At 33.9% G+C, this 19,751-nt stretch overlaps 1 protein-coding gene across 2 annotated transcripts in view; it reads left to right on the plus strand.

Annotated features, from left to right (window-relative positions):
* Positions 1 to 19,751, plus strand: part of URI1 (URI1 prefoldin like chaperone) — an 81,275-nt gene that overhangs the window by 12,046 nt on the left and 49,478 nt on the right. The window contains exon 2 of one of the 2 annotated variants that reach the window (XM_045891194.3): positions 15,008 to 15,042. The exons of the other annotated variant lie outside the window; for it this stretch is intronic. Within the exon in view, the coding sequence (XP_045747150.1) occupies positions 15,008 to 15,042 (35 nt within the window). The remainder of the gene's footprint in view (positions 1 to 15,007; positions 15,043 to 19,751) is intronic. 2 annotated transcript variants of the gene reach the window in all.

Genomic DNA, 19,751 nt, shown 5'->3' on the forward strand with positions numbered 1-19,751 from the left:
TCAGATCCATTACCATAGGGTTCTTCTTAAAATTTCTGCCATCTATATTTGAATCTCCTGTCTTCCATAGTAAAAACCTTGGTTCTCAACAACATCTGTATTTATTCATTTGTTCTATCCTACAATATACACAAAATAGTTTTAGAATTACTACATTAATACTGTTGCCAACAGCAAACCTGTGAAGCGAAGCTCAGGATCTCCTTGCAGTTCCATTTGTCCTTATAGAATTAACTCCCTTAAGGTTGTAGAGTTAGGATACTAATCTCAAAAATGCTTGAGTTATTACTACTTTTTCTGTGCAGTTATCTCTTGGATTTGATGTACAGTTTCTATTTGTATTGGATTGTAATGTTTGCTTTTTTATCAGTTTGACTTAATTTCGTTTTATAAATACATAAAACATCTACATGGTGTAAAATCACAGCTGTGTCAAAAGATATACTGAGATAATTAATTCCATTCTTCTACCTATCCCAGTTAATATTTTCAGTAATTCCTAGTTTATCCTCCCAGTGTTTCTTTTTTAAAAATAAATATGAAAATATACCTATCTTCCCTCTTACCTTCTTACACACAAGGTAGCATGTTATATTTTGCCCCTTGTTTTTCTCATTAAATTTATACCTAGGAATTACTCTGGTTCATAGAGATCTTTCTCTGTGTATTTTATGGTTGTATAGTACTCTATTGTGTGGTATCTTTTTTTCAGCTGGTATCTTTTTGATGGGCATTTGGTGGTTTTCAGTCTCTTGATAATGCAAATAATGTTTCAGTAGATCACTGTGTATGTTGTTTCTCATCTGTGAAGTGATTTCATGTGAAGTCCTAGAGGTGTGATTATTGATTTGAAGGGTAAACTGGTTTTGCTTTATAAACTTCTAGTTATCTTCTCAAAGAATATTACTCAATTTAACTTAAAATATTAAGTAAAAAGAGGTAAGAGGATTAGAAGAATAAGATGGTCAAAACCTAGAGAACAGTGTGTTTGGTTCCTTGAATTGGCTATTTCCTGTGATCTCTACTGCCATTTTCAAGGTATCATTTCTTTCTTTTTAAATTAAATTAAATTAAATTAAATTAAATTAAATTTTTTTATTATTTAATCACCATACATCATTAGTTTTCGATGTAGTGTTCCATGATTCATTGTTTGCGTATAACACCCAGTGCTCCATTCAATACGTGCCCTCTTTAATACCCATCACCAGACTAACCCATCCCCCCACCCCCCTCCCCTCTAGAACCCTGAGTTTGTTTCTCAGAGTCCATAGTCTCTCATGGTTCGTCTCCCCCTCCGATTTCCCCCCCTTCATTCTTCCCTTCCTGCTACGTTCTTTTTCTTCTTTTTTTTAACATATAATGTATTTGTTTCAGAGGTACAGGTCTGTGATTCAACAGTCTTACACAATTCACAGCGCTCACCATAGCACATACCCTCCCCAGTGTCTATCACTGAGCCACCCCATCCGTTCCACCCCTCACTACTCCAGCAACCCTCAGTTTGTTTCCTGAGATTAAGAATTCCTCATATCAGTGAGGTCATATGATACATGTCTTTCTCAGATTACTTATTTTGCTCATCATAATACCCTCCAGTTCCATCCACGTTGTTGCAAGTGTTAAGCTTTCATTCCTTTTGATGGCTGCATAATATTCCATTGTGTGTGTGTGTGTATATATATATACACACATATATATATATATATACACACACATATATATATACACATATATATACACACACACATATATATACACACACATATATATATACACACACACATATATATATACACACACACATATATATATACACACACACACCACATCTTCTTTATCCATTCATCTGTCGATGGACATCTTGGCTCTTTTCATAGTTTGGCTATTGTGGACATTACTGCTATAAACATCGGGGTGCACGTACCCTTCGGATCCCTACATTTGTATCTTTGGACTAAATACCCAGTAGTGCAATTGCTGGGTCATAGGGTAGCTCTATTTTCAGCTTTTTGAGGAACCTCCATACTGTTTTCCAGAGTGGCTGCACCAGCTTGCATTCCCACCAACAGTGTAGGAGAGTTCCCCTTTCTCTGCATCCCCGCCAACATCTGTCTTTTCCTGACTTGTTAATTTTAGCCATTCTGACTGGTGTGAGGTGTATCTCATTGAGGTTTTGATTTGTATTTCCCTGATGCCAAGCGATGTTGAGCACTTTTTCATGTGTCTCTAGGCCATTTGGATGTCTTCTTTGGAAAAATGTCTGTTCATGTCTTCTGCCCATTTCTTGATTGGATCATTTGTTCTTTGGGTGTTGAGTTTAATAAGTTCTTTATAGATTCTGGATACTAGCTCAAGGTATCATTTCTTACTTGGAGGCAGTAATTCCTGCCTAGTCTTGGTGGTTCCACTCTTAGTTCCCTTTGGCCTATTTTTGAGAGCTGTCTTTTTTTTTTTAAACAACATAAGTAGAATTATGTCACTTTTATCATTCTAATTCCCATTGTACTTAGCACAAAATCCAGGGTCAATAAAATGTGATTTGAGACCCTTGTATTGTCTGACTCTTTTTTTTTAGGTTCATTTCTGGCTACTCCTCACTTATTTACTGTACCTTAAGGTAATGACATGTTTTTTTGGGGGTAGAATACTCTAAGTATGTTTCTTTAAAAATACTTTATTTGTTCTAAAGAAATCCTAATAACAATATAGCAAAAAAATAAAAAAATCCTATTTAATCTGTGGATTTGATCATTGTTCCTAAACCTTTGATTTCTTTGGTTTTTAAAATTTTTTAAAAAATCTTTTAGAGAGAGAGCATGTGCATGCACAAGCAGGGCAGGGGGGAGGGGCAGAGAGAGAGAGAGAATCTTAAGCAGGCTCCACCTAGTGTGGAGCCTGATGTGGGGCTGCATCCCACGACCCTGAGATCATGACCTGAGCTGAAATCAAGAGTTGGATCCTTAACTGACTGAGCCACCCAGGTGCCCCTGATTTTTTTTTTTTTTAATGAATCAAGTAATACTAAAGTAATTGCAAATGAGTGCTTTTTCCAGGGAACAAAAAGACAAGACTGAGTTTTGTTCCAGACACTGTGTTGGATACCGTGATACATAGGGAAATATGTTAACAAAACATAATACAGTGTGATAATTTTCTCTTTTTAATTCTTTGCTTTTCATTTGCTTCTCAAGCTACTGTAAGCTAGCCTCCATCTTTTCATTGAAATTACTCTAGCTGAAGTTATTATATTTCACTTGCCAAACTCAGTGGACCTTTTCTCAGTTCTGGCCTTCCTTGACTTCTGTTCTTCATTTGAAACTTTAATTGCTCCCTGTAAACTATTGAAACTGTGTATCTTAGGAATTTTTGTGATTTCACTTTTTTTGGGGGGGTCTTCTACCTCTTTATTGCTACTTAGTCTCTAGTTTCTTCATTCGATCCTTAAATATTAGTAATCCCTGTACTTTCCATTTTTGGCTGTCCTCACTTGTTATTCTGCCTGTGCTTTCTTATGTATTCCTCCTGTGTGCCCTCTGCTGTTGCCCACACCTGTTGCTTTTTGGGTAGCTTCTGTTGGATGTCCCATAAACAGTTCAGTCTCATTTACTAAAATTGAATCGATCACTTTTGTTGCTAATCTACATGTTGTACATCCTTATCCCAATTCTGGGCAACACCATTTAAACCAGAGTCTTTTTAGCTTGTACTGATCCATCTCTTTAATTCTACCAATTTACTAAATCTTGTCAATTCTTTCTGAGTGATATATAACTTCTAAAGGGACCACTAGCTTATCTTAATTAGGCTCTTATTTGAAAAATAATGTTACATTTTTCAGTTAAATGTTACTATGTTAGATATTTTCAGTCTTTTTGTTAGCCTTCTTATGTTATCTCATTGTGCTTTTATTTTTGAAGTTCTAATCTGTGAACATATTTCTCTATTTACTTAGGTCTTTAAATTTTCTCATCCATCACTTAGTTCAAATTTAGTTCTACCTATCTTACCATGTATTTTCCACTTGTCATATTTGTTCTTGTTCCTTCATTTCTTTTTCTTTTGTGTTATTAAGATATTTTATACTCTTAAACTCTGTTAGCTTTATAGTTATATGGGTTTTATTTTCCTTTGTTATTAGCTTAGAGATTACAATATGTAACATTTACTTATTACAGGCTACTTTAAATTGGTAGGAAATTGTTCATTGATCTTTTGAAATTTTGCCACTTAAGAAATAATTCAAATAATTTTTGATAGTTTAATTTTATTGACCAACCCTGTCTCATTTGTGTTATCATATATTTTACCTCTACATGTGTTTTTAACCCTGAAACATTAGGATTATTATGGTTTTAAACATTGTTTTCATGTTTATTTAATATTAAGCTGGTAGGTTCACCCCTTCCCCCAACACTTTTAAGATGCCATTCCATTATCTTTTGACTTTCTTCATTTCTGTTAGTCTTCTATCAGTGATAGTGTTTCCTTCTCTGAATATTTTTTTTTTTTTTGACAGAGAGAGAGAGACAGTGAGAGAGGGAACACAAGCAGGGGGAGTGGGAGAGGGAGAAGCAGACTTCCTGCAGAGCAGGGATCCCGATGCTGGGTGCGATCCCATAACCCTGGGATCATGACCGGAGCCGAAGGCAGACGCTTAACGACTAAGCCACCCAGGTGCCCTTCTTTGAAGAATTTGTATATATTTTCCCCTTTATCTGCTTTAGGATTTTCTCTTCATCTTTGGTTCTGTCCTCCTTTGTATGCCAATTTAGATACCTTCTATTGAATTGTATGTATCTAATCTAGTAAACCCACCTACTAAATACATAGTCTCAGTTGTCTTTACAGAATTTGTTTTCTTGTTATTTAAGTGGATTCTAGGCCTCTATTTTCGTGAATATGTTTATCATAAAGTGTCTTTTAACCGCAATATGTAAATCAAGTGAGAGTCTGTTTCTGTTGTTTATTTTTACTCTTGGTTTTTCCTCAGCTGCTCCTATTTTCATAGGCTGCCTTGTAATTTTTGATTGGATGCCAGACATTGTAGTGAAAAATGGTAGAGACTCTAGGTGATGTTACTTTTCAAACACGAGTAAGTTTTCTTTTAGTGGCCAGTTGAAATTTTTTTTGGTCTCTTTGAATATTGCTCTTATTCCTAGCACGTAACCCTTACTCCTGAGGCATAGCTCTAATTCCTTATGGAGTATGTCTTTTTCATAAATTACGTGATCATGTATATGTAATTCTGTTTTTCTTTATTTCATTGTATTATTTGTCTCTACTGGCATGAATACCACATTTTCTTGCTAGGTCTTGGTATCTAATAGTAAATTCCTCTAACTTTGTTCACCTTCATGATTTCCTTTACTTTTCTTGAGCCTTTGCTTTTTCATGAATATTTTAGAATCAGCTTTTCAGTACTTAAAAAGTAACCCGCTGGTGTTTTGCTTGGAGTGCACTGAGTCTAAAGATTAATTGGGGGACTGTTGACATTTTTACAGGAAGTTTTCTAATCCATGAACATGGTATATCTTTCAGTTTTCGTTCTTTTCTAACTTTGTTCAGCATTGGCTTTTAGTATATAAATCTTGCATGTGTTTTACATTTATCCCTTGATATTTGGTACTTATAATTGCATTTTGTAATTTAGCTGCTGTTCGTCTTTTGCTGGTATAAGGTCATATACTTGATTTTTGTATATTGACTGTTAAATGTATATTCTGATAGTATGTGTATAGATATATACAGGCCTATTGTTTGCATAATAGAAGTTTTATTCTTTCCAGTTCTTAAGGCTTTTATTTTATTTTTTCCCTATTGAATGATGTAGGACCTTTAATACAGTGTTGAATAAAAGTAGTGATAATAGGCTTCCTTATCTAGTTCTGCATATCATGGGAACAGCTTTAAATACTTTATCATTAGAAATGATCTTTGCTGTAGGCTTTTTGTTGATAGTCTTTATAAAAATAAGGAAATGCTCTCCTGTTCCTAGTTTGCTACCTTTATCATGAGTAGATGTTGAATTTTATCGCATGCTTTTCTGTGTTGAGATGTTAATGTGGTGAGTTAATTTGATTTTTTTTTAATATTGAAACACCATTGCATTCCTGAAAAAATCCTCCTTGTTACGATGTATTTATCTTTTCATATAATGTCAGATTAAATTTCATATTAATTTGTTAAGGTATTTTGTTTCTGTGTTTCATGAGGGATATTGGTGTGTAGTGTTTTTGTTTGTTTTCTTGTAATGTTCATGTTTGGTTTTGGTTTCATGGTTATGGTGGTCTCATAAAATAACTCATTTTTGTGTATTTTATAAAAAAGCTTGTATACTATTGGTATTGTTTTTAATGGAAATAATTCATCAGTCAAGTTGTCTGGACCTACTATTTTCCTTCTGTTGATATTTTAAAATAGGTCTCAATTTCTTTGTAAGAGGGCTATTCATATTTTCTAATTCTAATTGTGTCAGTTTTGGAAATTTGCTTTTCAGGGACTTTTTCTTTTTATCTGAGTTTTCAAATTTACTGTCCTTGAGTTATTTGTAATATTCCCTTTTTAATATCTATAGATTTGTTAGTAATGTCCTATTTTTAATTCCTTTTATTTGCAATTTGTGTGCATGTGTTTTTCCCCTTAATTTGTCTTTCTGTGGGCTTAATCAGTTTTATCATTCTTTTTAAAGGAACAATTTTTGACTTTTTTCTCTAGTAAGTTGGCTCTCTACATCATTGATTTCTATTTTTATCTTATTCTTCCTTTTAAAAATTTCCTTTTGGGGGTGCCTGGGTGGCTCAGTCGTTAGGCGTCTGCCTTTGGCTCAGGTCATGATCCCAGGGTCCTGGGATCAAGCCCTGCATCGGGCTTCCTGGTCTGTGGGAAGCCTGCTTCTCCCTCTCCCTCTCCCCCTGCTTGTGTTCCCTCTCTTGCTGTGTCTCTCTGTCAAATAAATAAATAAAATCTTAAAAAAAAATAAAAATTTCCTTTTGGCTTTGATTTTTTTCTAGTTTCTTGAGATGAAAGCTACTAGAGATGAAAAAGTCATTGATTTTTGTTCTTCTTTGTAATATATGCATGTTGAGTTTTAACTTTTTCTCTAATCATTACCTTAGGTATCTATTGCCTTTCTACTTGACTTAATTTTTGTTTTTAAATTTGTAGTAAACTATAACATATAATCGTTTAAATCAACTTTAAGCATACTTTTCAGTGACATTAAGTACATTCAGATGCAACCATCATCACCATCCATCTCCAGAACTCTTTTTTATGTTGTAAAACTGAAACTAGGCATTAAGAAATCCCCATTATGCCTTTCCCATATGCTGGCAACTACTATTTTATATTCTGTTTCTATAAATTTGACTACTCTAGGTATCTCACATGAGTGGAATCTTACAGTATTTGTCTTTTTGTGACTCTCTTACTTTACTCAGCATAATGTCTTCAAGGTTTACCCATGTCGTAGCATATTTCTGAATTTAACTTTTAAAGGCTGAATAATATTCCATTGTATGTATACATTGCATTTTGTTATTGATTCATTCATTGACGAACATGAATTGCTTTCACCTTTTCATCTATCGTGAATAATGCTGCTATGGACTGAGTGTACAAACATGTTTGAGACCTTGCTTTCAACTCTTTTGTGTATATAACCAGAAGTGGAATTGCTGGATCATATAGTAATCATGTATTTAGTTTTTGAGGAACCACCTTACTGTCTTCCACAGTGGCTGCACCATCTTACATTCCCACTAGTAGTGCACAAGAGTTTCAGTTTTTCTATATCCTTCCAAAAGTTATTTTCTTTCTTCCTTTCTTCCTTCCTCCCTCCCTTCCCCTTTCCCTTCCCTTCCTTTCCTCCCTCTCTCCCTCCCCACTCCTTCCTTCTGAGCCATCCTAATGGGTGTGAAGTGGTAACTCATTGTGGGTCTATTTGACCTGCTTTTATGTTTTTTTTCAGCCTTCCCTTGATTTAATCAAATATGTCATGTTGCATTTTCTCCCCTGTATGAGCTTGTGATACATTTTTTTTTTTTACATTAAATATACCATATACTTATATTGTATCCTTATGCCATCTTTTTTACTAGGGTAATTTTTTCTAGAGATCACAGCATGAATTCATTTATTCATTCTACTTCTTGCATTATTGGTTTCATGTGTTTTAATTCCATGTTTTAAACACCACAATACTTTATATAATTATTTGATGTGCTCAATATTGATTTACCTTTACTTTTTAATTTTTTTAATTTTTTAAAAAATATTTTATTTATTTGATAGAGAGCACAAGTAGGCAGAGCGGCAGGCAGAGGGAGAGGGAGAAGCAGGCCCCCCATGGAGCAGGGAGCATGATGCGGGGCTTGATCCCAGGACCCTGAGATCATGACCTGAGCTGAAGGCAGACGCTTAACCGACTGAGCCACCCAGGCACCCCCTACCTTTGCTTTTTAAAATTACCTGTGCAGTTGTTCTTTAGTTCTTTCTGCATTTACGTCACTCTGAATAGTCACTGTAGCATTTTTTCCTCAGCTTTATTGAGATGTAATTGACATATACCAGTATATAAATTTAAGGTGTACAGTATGTTGATTTGATATGCTTATATATTGCAAAATGATTATCACCTTGGCATAAGCTAGCACCTCCATCACATCATATGATTACCTGTAGTATTTCTTTTAGTGAAAATTTGCTGGTGAAGAATTTTTTGTGTGTGTGAAAATGTTTTTATTTTTTTCTTCACGTTGAAGGATCTATTTGCTGTACATAATTACTGATTTTCAGGTTTTTTTTTTAGCACTTTAAGATTTATTTCTCATTTTCTATCGTTTTTTTTTTGTTGTTGTTGAAGTTCCTTTCTAGCTCTTCTAGTTGCTACTTTGAAGGCAGTGTATTTCCTCCTTGCTCCTTCTTGCTGCTTATAAAATTTTCTCTTTTTTGGGGGGTTTCATTTGTGTAAGTATGTTGTTCCTTGATGTAATTTTTTTCTCTTGCTTGAGGTTCTTAGAGCTTTTTGAATCTGTTGGCTGACACCTTTCTCTTTATTTTAGAAAATCCTGTCATGGTAGGTTCAAATATTGCTTCTGTCACATTTGCTCTTCCTTCTCTTTCTGGGTTTTCAATTATACAGTGTTTCTTACATGTCTCTTACTGGTCTTTTCTGTATTTTCAATTTTTTGCTTTCAAATCTCTGGGCTTTAATTTGGAGGTTTTCTGTTGACCTATAATGAAGCTCAACTAGACACAAATGATGGTAAAAATGATAATATAAAATTAAATCTCAGATTATGAATCTTCAGATGATAACATCCTAAATTTGGCAATGGGCAATATACAAAATTATTCAGAATGGATCAGTGATTAAATATAAGAGAAGGAGACAAAATGATTGGTATCTCTGGTAAAACAGTGGGTATGCAAGCTGCGATTCAAGCATTATTTCACATTCAGAAATAAATATGGGTTACAATCCCCCATCTGCAATTCAGAAGTCTAAAAAGCACTGAAAACAAAGTTATTCCTAAGTGTGTGGCATATTCATTTGTTGACAAACTGATTGGAACTGATTTGAGTGAAGCACGTATTCCACTTACTTTGAATATTCATATGTTTTATTGCCAGTGTTACTGTATTTGATACAGAGTGGTGTTTCACTGGGGGTTGGTGTTTCATAATGTATGTTATGCGTACTGTATTACTTTGTTAAGTTATGAAAATTTCTAAGTTGAGAAACATATTTGCTCCTGAGGTTTTTGGCTACGTGATGGTAGACCTGTACTTCTTTAAAAGGACTTGATGCATGCTTCTGTATGGCAGGTGAATACGTTGGTGAATAAAGTAGACATGACCCATAACTCACTGGGTTTTCAGCCAGTACAGTTAGAGTTTCCTGGATTCCTAATTCAAATAATCCTAAAAACAGAACCCTCCTAACATCAGGGTCTTCATTTTTAGACATATTGCTGGATGTGTATGTTACCAGTCTCTAATATTTCCATTATGACAAAACTAGCTTTATATTTGGTATTATGAGTAATAACTGAAAGAAAAAAGAGCCCTAATTTGTAGGTAGAACCATGAAGGGAATGGAATGTACAATACCAAAGCATGTTAGGCGTAATCTAATGTTTGTGTGTAAAGAGACTGGGTTTGAATGTGAGAAGTGCCCTAGAAGCCTGTGTAGGAGAAAACTGGACTAAATGTAAAAGTAAGGATTAAAGATGATCATTTTGATTCCATCCTAACTACATTTTTGAATAAGGACATTTGAGTGTTTTAACAAGTGGCTCTATATAATTGGAGTTAAACTTTTGGTAGTTTTGGTATTTTTGATTTTCAGCATATTTAGAGAGCAAACTTATTTGGAATTTTTTTGTAGAAATACTCAGTTCACTGCAGTTTATTACTGTTTATTGCAGTTTTCTTTTTAAGAACCTGTAGTTAATTCCTTCCTTCTTTGCAAAGAGGCTTATTAAGAAGACTTGTAATATTTTACTAATTTTTTAAAAAGATTTTATTTATTCATTTGATAGAGACCGAGAACGAGCCGTGGGGAGGGATGGGGGGTGGGGGGAGAGAAGCAGACTCCCTGCTGAGCAGGGAGTCCGATGCCGGCTTGATCTCAGGACCCAGAGATCGTGAACTGAGCTGAAGGCAGTGGCTTAACCCAGTGAGCCACCCAGGTGCCCCTAATATCTTATTAATTTTGTTCAAGTATGCGTTTTGTATACTTTGCTAATGACTTTTATACATTTGTGTAATTAACTGACAAATACGTCTTTGAAGAATTTATTTTCAACCTTTTAAGTAATTGTCAGATAACAGTGCATGTGTACTATCCATTGGTTTTAGCCACCACTGATACTTTTCTCTTTTTGATTCAGCAGCTTTAAAACCCAAAATTGTACCATCTGTCAGAAGACAGTCTAACCAGAGAAGCAAACTATAAATTTAGACAGCTCTGATTAATACAATCCTCAGATTATTATTCTGTATATGAATCTGTAGTGGGAGAATTTGAAATCGAAATACAGTTAAGGGGGTTTTAGAAGTGAAATGAACATTTTTTAGAGAAGTGTCATTTGAGACTTAAGCTTATCCTTTTAGGCTTTCTGTTCCAGTCTAATTTTAATGTGGCACTGTATTTAACAGAGAAAACTCATGGGTTGATGCCCCCTTGTGGTCTCTTACCAAAATAAATAGCACGAATGGAAATAAGTAATGGAGATCTTAATACATGTTAAATCATTCATTCCTTCCTTTATAAAATAAGTTTTAGAAAGTTTCTTCTGAGGAAAAACAGCAAAGGAATTATAATCCCATATTCCATATAGTTTGTTGGCTTTAAAATTTATCAAATATTTAACCTTTTGCAACAAAACTTGCTTGTACGATAGCTGGACACTGACATAAAGAAAAAGAGGTTGTTGGGTTTGTTGTCTACCACTGTCATCCTGGGCATCTAACTCAGTCATAAGTGCCTCAAAAATATAATGAGATGTGATAGTAATTAGAGGCCTAGTGTTCTCCTCCCCCGCCGCTCAATGCACACAAAGAAATGGGGCTTGGGAAATCTGTTTATACTTAGTTACTTGACCTAAAAAGGGCCAGGAGCTATTGGAAGAAATGAGGGTTTTTATTAGCCAGTTGATGAATTTAAGCTTATTTGCTTTTACTGACATTGGTATGGTCTTCTTTGTGTGTGAGTGTAGGTTTGTGGATGAAGTGGAGAAGTGGCTGCCGCAGTCAGTGTTTTAAAAAAGAAAGACCAAAGATGCAAATAGCTGCTTTTCTTCTGTCACCCAATAAGGTGCATGCTGGTTGGAGGTAGTCTAATCCAGTGAGTATGGGCTTTGAGATTAGATAAGCCTGGTTAGATAGACCTAGTTCTAAAACTGATTTTTTTCTTACCAGTTCCTGGGCGGTTGCATAATATTGGCTAAGATACTTCAGTTTTGAACACAGGTTTCCTCTCTTTAAAGAAAGGTTAAAAACCTACCTTTGCTGATTTTCATCCAATGAAGTCTTGGCATATACCACTGTTATTACTCTTAGGGTAAGGGCAGTTGTGAATTACAAATTGCACCGTGGACTTTCTAACTACTGGGTTGTTGGTAAAGATTCTTAATGATAGAATGTGTCTTAAAAAGTGGTAAATCAACTCATAGTCCTTCTTTACTGCGGACTTAATGCTGTACTACTGCATAAGCACATATTTTATTTATAAATTCCTGGCTCTAAGTGTGATTATATCACATTAAAGAATTTACTAGGTCAAAGTATTTTAATTGTTGAAGCCTACTAACCAATTTTATTTTTTTTATAAAAATGATTCAATAAGATTTTTTTCTTCAGGAGTAACAGTTGCATGCTTTGGCAGGTTTAACTTAAAAAACTATTATTGTTGCTCCATAGCCATCTTACTTATTAAAAAAGCTTCTGTGAAGGACAACAAAGTAATGAAATGTTTTTCTGTTTTGCTTTGTTTTTCAAGAGTTTCTTATAGAACCAGGTTCATTTTATTTATTTAATACTTAAAGGAATCTGAGTCCATTTTCAGAAGAAGTAAGATTATTTGGGTTTATTTAATTTAACAGAAAAATTAGATTTTTTTTTAACCCATTCAGATTCAACTTAGAATCATCACATTTTTCTTTCTTCTAAAATTTTCCTTGGCAGCTAAAGTTCTAGAAATTTGCCAATATTTTCTTTTGAATAAATTGCTTTAAAAGAGAAGAAAACTGGAATGATCTCTCAAAATATCAGCCCAACTGTTTGGGTTTAAATGGTTTTTGAAAGTAAGTGGGTTATATAACGCATGTAGACAAAGATAACTGCAGTCCTATCAGAGGCTGTTCTAGGTATTATCATACCTGCCTCTCTCACCTTTTCTTTTATTTCTCTGGCTCTTGCAAAATGGAGCCTATACCTTTGATTTAGCCTAACTGGATGTCTCTGTTGTTCTAAACCCTATATGTAACTAATTATAGGACTTTAGTGTAAGACAGTATTTTGGTGATTAAAATTTCTGTTATAAATTATGAAATAGACTTTTGTTGTTTTATCCTTGAATGTCTGTTCTTGGGGAGACTATTTAGGAAAGAAAGGGGGCGAGGGGGATGGTGTAGGGGGGAAAAGATAGCTAAAACAAAGTGGAGACTAGACTTGGGGGGGGTGATGGCAAGAACAGATGCCATTCTACTAGGGACTTGTTTTTTAAACATAAAAAGCATATGTGCCAAATTTACATATTTACTAATTAAAAAGGCTTCCTGGAAACATTAAGTAGACTATCTTCTATAACCTTTAACACTGTCACTAATGGATATTGCTTAGAAAATTTCATCGAAGGTCCTTTAAATAATGTAAATGATTATGAATATGTAACTAGTTAATATGCAGCTACGAAAGGATTATCATGTAGAGGTTAATGAACATTCTGCTCTTATGGTTTGCAGGGCTTTTCTTTTTGTGCTTTTGGCTCACTTCATACTTGGAAACACATGCATTGGGATTGGAAAGCATCCTGACTGTTTTTTGGGTCTCATCTTTTAATGGGGTTGTTAAAGAGGAACTTTATGAAAAGGATTTCATGAAGATTTTTTTCTTTTTCAATTTACATTTAATTCTGTTTGTCTATTTTATAATTACTGCCAAATCAGAAACAGTGAAATGGATTGATGTAGTTTTAGCCTGGTTCTTCCAGATGTAAAGTCAGTACTCTATTATATATTACCACTGTTATTAAGTGTTGCTATATGATTGATACTTACTGAGAGGTCTTCATTCTAAAATGGACTTTTTATGCTGAGTTAATGTGTAGTATGGTTGGGTATCTGATTACAGCATGTATTTTGGTACAGGATTGCTGCCTTAGTATTTAAAATGTACCAAAGGAGGACATTTATTTCAGGAATTAAATGTTATAATAGGAATTTAGTGACAGCACCCCCCACCAAAAAAAAAAAAGTCTTGTGATTTTGGGGTGAAACATTGAACAAGAGAGACAAGAGACAATATTGATGTTTAGAGTGGTGAACTTAAAGCAGTATGTTTCCAACAAGATAATGCTGCTCTCTTTTTCACATGGCCTTGTGTTGAGCATTTTGGCTTGTATCCCTTAGTTTCTCTGTCTCTAAAATGGTGCTACAATATTTGAGATTATTGTTTAAAATTTTTATTAATGGGCAATTTAAAAACAATTAGTAATCTTTGAAAACAGTGTTATTTTTTAAATTGCCATTCAAGTGTTTCTTTTCCTCATTGGTTAGTGTTCTTTTTTTTCTCCCAGCATTTTGAGAATCTGCTGAAATATCTTTAAGGAAAGCAAATAACTTTTGTACTTAATTTTATTGTTTTAGTATTATAAACATAGTTTAAACTGGCTATTAAGTGCTTAAAACTTTATCATAATTCACTGAGGGAACAAATGGGCTGTTCAGAGCATCTCTTTATCCCAAGTATTTCTTCTTGAAAATGTTAGTAGAAAAATATCACTGAACTCATTTTTAATGCGTCAGAATAAAAATTACAGGTGAAAACATTTGGAGATATACTGACAAAATAAAATATTTTTACTACTGTCATTTTTTTTTTTTAGTGGTGAAACGTGGATGTTGCATCGGTTTTTTGTTATTGATAACATTTGCGTATTCTACAAAACATGTAACATTGAAAGCAGGTCTGTAGATTGTACAAAATACTAGTTATCTTATATCATATGTCACCTAATAGTTATGAAGCGGGTTTTGTAGCAAAGTATGAATCAGAAGGCTGTAATTTGTTCTGCAGTTATCAGCCTGCATTAGAGGGTGATGATAAAGTGTGCTGCTTAAAAACTAACAGTCACATCTCTGTGCATTTGACAAATAAAAATGTGTACTGAGATGCTATTAAATCTGTAAAGCCACTGTTCTCGTTTTCTGATACACTGATTTTGTAGCTTTGTGTATAGCCCTGTTTTTTCATGAGTAGTTATCTGTTTTCATGACAGGTGGTCACTAACTGCCAAGAGAAAATCCAGCATTGGTGAGTGAAAGATGGTTTTATATTATTTCTGAAATACTGATGGGGTCATCTCTTTGTTTTTAAATAAAGTGTGTATGATTTTTTTGTAACCCGTAATTGAATTCTTCTAGTAATCTCCATTTTGAATGGTTTTGATACTAATTTATATTGTCCTTCACTGTTTACTGAATTACGTGTTCCCTGATTTCCTGAAATTGTGTCACCATTTGTGTTTATTCTAATTGCCTTCTTTTTTCCTTTCTTTTCTTTTTTTCAAATTAGAATAATATTAATATCATTATGAGGTGGAGACTGAGACATTTTTGAACCTGGCTAATCACAGAGAGCTCTATTTGGGGAATATTCTTATATTTGTAGTAGAATAATAATTGGAATCAGTTGTTTTGAAATAATGATGGAAATATCCACCTTTCCCTGAAGTTTGAAAAATCTAATTAATTGCCTACATCCCAGAGCTTTCTTTATGGACTGCACTTTTTTTTAGAGTGTAGAGAGAAAGAAAGCATATCTATTTTAATGTGCTAATCTTTAGTTAATAGGACAATGCTTGGTAAATAATACACTTTCCTAAGTCTTCTGAGGAAAACACTCAATGGTGAATAAAATCCTATATTATGAGTTGTCATGAGGTATAGCTGTTGATCTTACAGATATCAAATTACAATATTTCCATGCTGTGTTTACGAAGATTTTACTCAGAGAACAACAGGAGCTGTCTTGATTATTGTCTGCAGGGTTATTGCAAAATCACGGTAACTGCCCCTTTAGTGGTGAGATTAAACCTTTGGTTATACACCATCAAGCATATAATATTTTAAATTTATTTTAAGAGGCTTTTTCTTCATGCCTGAGAGATCTCCAAGGAAATAATTTATAGTTAGTGTATATCAAATGTTTTTTGGTTTAAATGCACATAGGCTGCAAGCAGTGGATAAGAGTGAAAATCGGTACAATCTGTACACATCATCTTATTAAATTCTGACTATTGGCTTGCAGAAAATAATCTAAAACTAAAAATATCCACTTTATAAATAAAAATTCAGGGACTTCATTAATTTTCAATAAATGCAGTGTTGTAGTTGCATCTACTGGTAGTGTAAGTCTGTCAACATTTCCATGATGGACATTCACTTTTCATTATACATTCAGTCCAGGTTAAAACTTGAAATGCAAGTACTTGGCCAAAGAATTAACCATTCCCCCTCAACCCTCCACCTCCTGCTAATTTGGCCAAAGTGATCCATTTTACAAATAATTCCAGGGGAAGTTTTATTCATGTGGACTTCTCTCTCTATTGGTTTGGTAAGGAATTCAGGAGATCCGTAAAAGGTTGGATTCACTAAGGACAGATACTAATTGAAGCAGATGTGTGAATAACTTGCTTCTGGTTTGATTTGCAAGATGCTTTCCCTGTTAGACTGAAAATTCTTTAAGGCCAAGGGGCATGTTTTCATTTTTTTTATCCACAGCACCTCCTACTGTGTTTGGCATATTATAGGCACTTAATAAATGTTTGAGTAAATGAAGACCAAATATATATAATTATATATAACATTTTAGTTAGCATATACTGTAGCAGTGCCCAAGTCTGGTAACAAATGAAATGTGACATTTCAGAGCAGGTTCATGTGACTCTCAATCACAGTTTCCAATTTTCCAAAGCTTTCCAAACTATAGAAGCTTAGGTATTTACCTACATGTATCTTAAAATAATACAGTACCTTATTTATACTTTAAAAAATTAAACTAATTTTTCCAGTTAAAATTTGCTTTTTCCTCTGAATCATTTCTAATAGGGCTGAGGAAACAGACTTTTCTGTTTTTTTTTTTTTTTAATTTATTTTTTATTTTTTATTTTTTTCTGTTTGTTTTTAATGATCTGATACTGCTAGAATCTAAATGGCCAGTGAACTCACTAATTTATTATATTAAAAAACTGAAACCAAAGTATCTCCATTCTTCTGAAAGCCAGGAAATAGCTATTTGGGAGCATTGTGGAATTCTCGTGGTATTTTTATTCTGTTAATTGTGCAAACAGTGATTGAGTTCCTACCATATGCCAGTATTATGTTGCTGTTTGGAATTGAATGACCCTGCCATGGAGGAATTCATAGTCGGACACTAAACAGGGAAATCACAATAATTTTGTGCTATTTACAGAGAGCTAGGAGGCAAGAACAGATGCTGGAACGCTTCTTAAGGGTGTCTTACACACTGCTTTTAAAAGCATGTTGCTTTTCAGTTTTCTTTAGCCCTTGGTTTTAGCCTAGTCTAAAATACAGTTCATATAGCTAAGCTCCCTTCTGCATGGGATACATATCAATATAATAAGGAAAAGCAAAATGGATGATTTTTAAAAAATGTTTTCTTAACGCTAGTGATGTTTATACTTGTTTGTGCAATTTTAAGGGATTCTTTTATTTGAGGGACAAGTAATGAATATTGTAGGCTTCCAAAATGATCTTAAATTTTTTTCTTTTTTTAATGTAGGGCAGAAGTAAAAATATTTGTAGAAAAGTAGGAGTAATAATGGGCTGGGGCAAACAGGATCTGCCCAAAAAAACTTTTCCAGAAAATTAATTCAAATTCTAGAACTTTGGTGAACTAGAAACATTTATAGTATTTGTTTAGTTAATAACAGATAATAAGGAAAGGTTTGAACCTAATAGTTGAGAATTTGTGCAACACTTTTAGAGCTAATAGTGGTTTTCAATTTAGTGAAGATTAAAAAAAATTTAAATACAGCATTTTTTTTTTCCCCTTAAAATCCTTTTTACTTAACTCAGGAAATAAGGTATTATAAAATCCACACACTATTTTCTTATTAAAATATGGATATACTTCCTACTGTTTAATCCACCAGGGCCTGATTATTCTGTTTGTAGATTATCTGTAATTTTTTATCTTTTTAATTCTTCCCTAAAGAGCATGGGATTCAGAGTCACAGATCTACATTTGAATTCTGTCATTTACTAACTGTAACCTTGGGCGAATTACTGAGATTCTCAGTTTTCTCCTTGTAAAGTGACGATCATACTACTTAACTTGAAGATCGAGTGAGATAATGTCTATAGAACATCCAGGCTGACAATAAATAGCTCTGAAATTTTTTTTTGAAAATTATAATTGTCAGATGAATCAAGAAAACAAGAAAAACCTACCAAAGCTTTGTAAATATTTCTGAATATTTTGTATTCATGCCATTATCTTATTTTATCATGATGGAAAGAAGGCTTTTTAAGCAGTATTGTTAAAGCTTTACATTAATGTTTTTAGATAACTTTTTATTATGAATAATTTCAAACAAAAGGTGACTGTATTGTGAATCCACATATACCGGTCCCTGAGCCTCAGTAATTATCAACTCGTGGTGTCATCTGAGCTGTTGCATTTAAACAGCCTGTCCTACCCTTTTCCCCTACCTACAGCGCTTTTGAAATGAATCTGAAAACTATTCCATCTGCAAATATTTCAGTGTGTATCTTTAAGACAGAAAACTTAAAAATTTACACTAAAAAATTATAAATTTGGCAGAATATATAGTTCAAAATGTAGGAAGTTCTAAAGGGTATAAATGGGGTATAGTTTTTCTCCTACCCTTATCCCCCAGTTCTCATTTATCTTTGTAAACAATGGTTTTTTGACAGTTTCTTATAAATCTTTTCAAAAATCATTTGCCTAAAGGGAGTGTGTTTGTGTATATGTGTGTGCATGTGTATTCATCCACATGTCTTTATAGATTGTACTCCTACCCTTTTTGACAAAAATGAAATCAGACTGTACGCTGCGCTGTTCATTTAATTCGTCCTTGGAGATTGTTCTCAATTATTAGTTAACTCTTATTCTTCATTTCATTTCCATAAATTTCATTGTGTGTCGAATGTCTAATTTTTAGAGTTACCAGATAAGACTTGGTACTGATTTTTTTTTTAGTAAATAATGGTGACCGTACTAAGACTATATGGTTTTACAACTCGAAATATATCCTTCCTAAGCTGTTATATCCATTATTTATTGTTCCTTAATAAAATTACTCCAAAACTTAGTGGCTTACAAGTACTACCATTTTTTTTATGTTTGTGTATGATTCTGTGGATGTGCATGTTGGGCTTGACTTACCTGTGTTCTTGTTCTGCTACTCTGTTTGGGCTCACTCGTGTGGTTGCAGCTTTTTGGTGGCTGGGTCAGCTGGGTTGTCCAAAATGGGCCTTAGCCACAAGTCTGGTGGCTAGTGCTGGTTGTTAGCTGGGCCTCTCTCCATGTGCACTTCTCCCTGGGTCATATTACTTGATGATCTCAGGGCAGCAAGAATGGTGGCTGCCAAGGCCACATTATGTTGGTCAAAGTGGGAAATAGACTCCAGTTGGTGGGAGGAGTGATGAAGAATTTATGGTCATTTTTAATGCATCATAATAGATACTTCTATTGAATATGTTCCACAAGAAAAGAGTTCTATTACTTGTGTTGATTTGTAAGAATTTAATGAAAATAGCATGTAATGCCTGGCACATACACGTCATATGTCTGTTAGGCATTATTTGTAATCATAAACTGTATGCATATGAATTGCAAAAACTTTACTGTCTTCTTCCTTCAAATCATCTTAAAAAAGTTTTAAGTGTAAAGATGTCTATGAGGGCGCCTGGGTGGCTCAGTTGGTTAAGCGACTGCCTTCGGCTCAGGTCATGATCCTGGAGTCCCTGGATCGA

The sequence above is a fragment of the Mirounga angustirostris genome, unplaced genomic scaffold (assembly GCF_029215605.1).
Source record: "Mirounga angustirostris isolate CCGP_5_RB_7025 unplaced genomic scaffold, mMirAng1.0.hap1 SCAF_16, whole genome shotgun sequence".
In the NCBI taxonomy this organism is placed as follows: Eukaryota; Metazoa; Chordata; class Mammalia; order Carnivora; family Phocidae; genus Mirounga; species Mirounga angustirostris.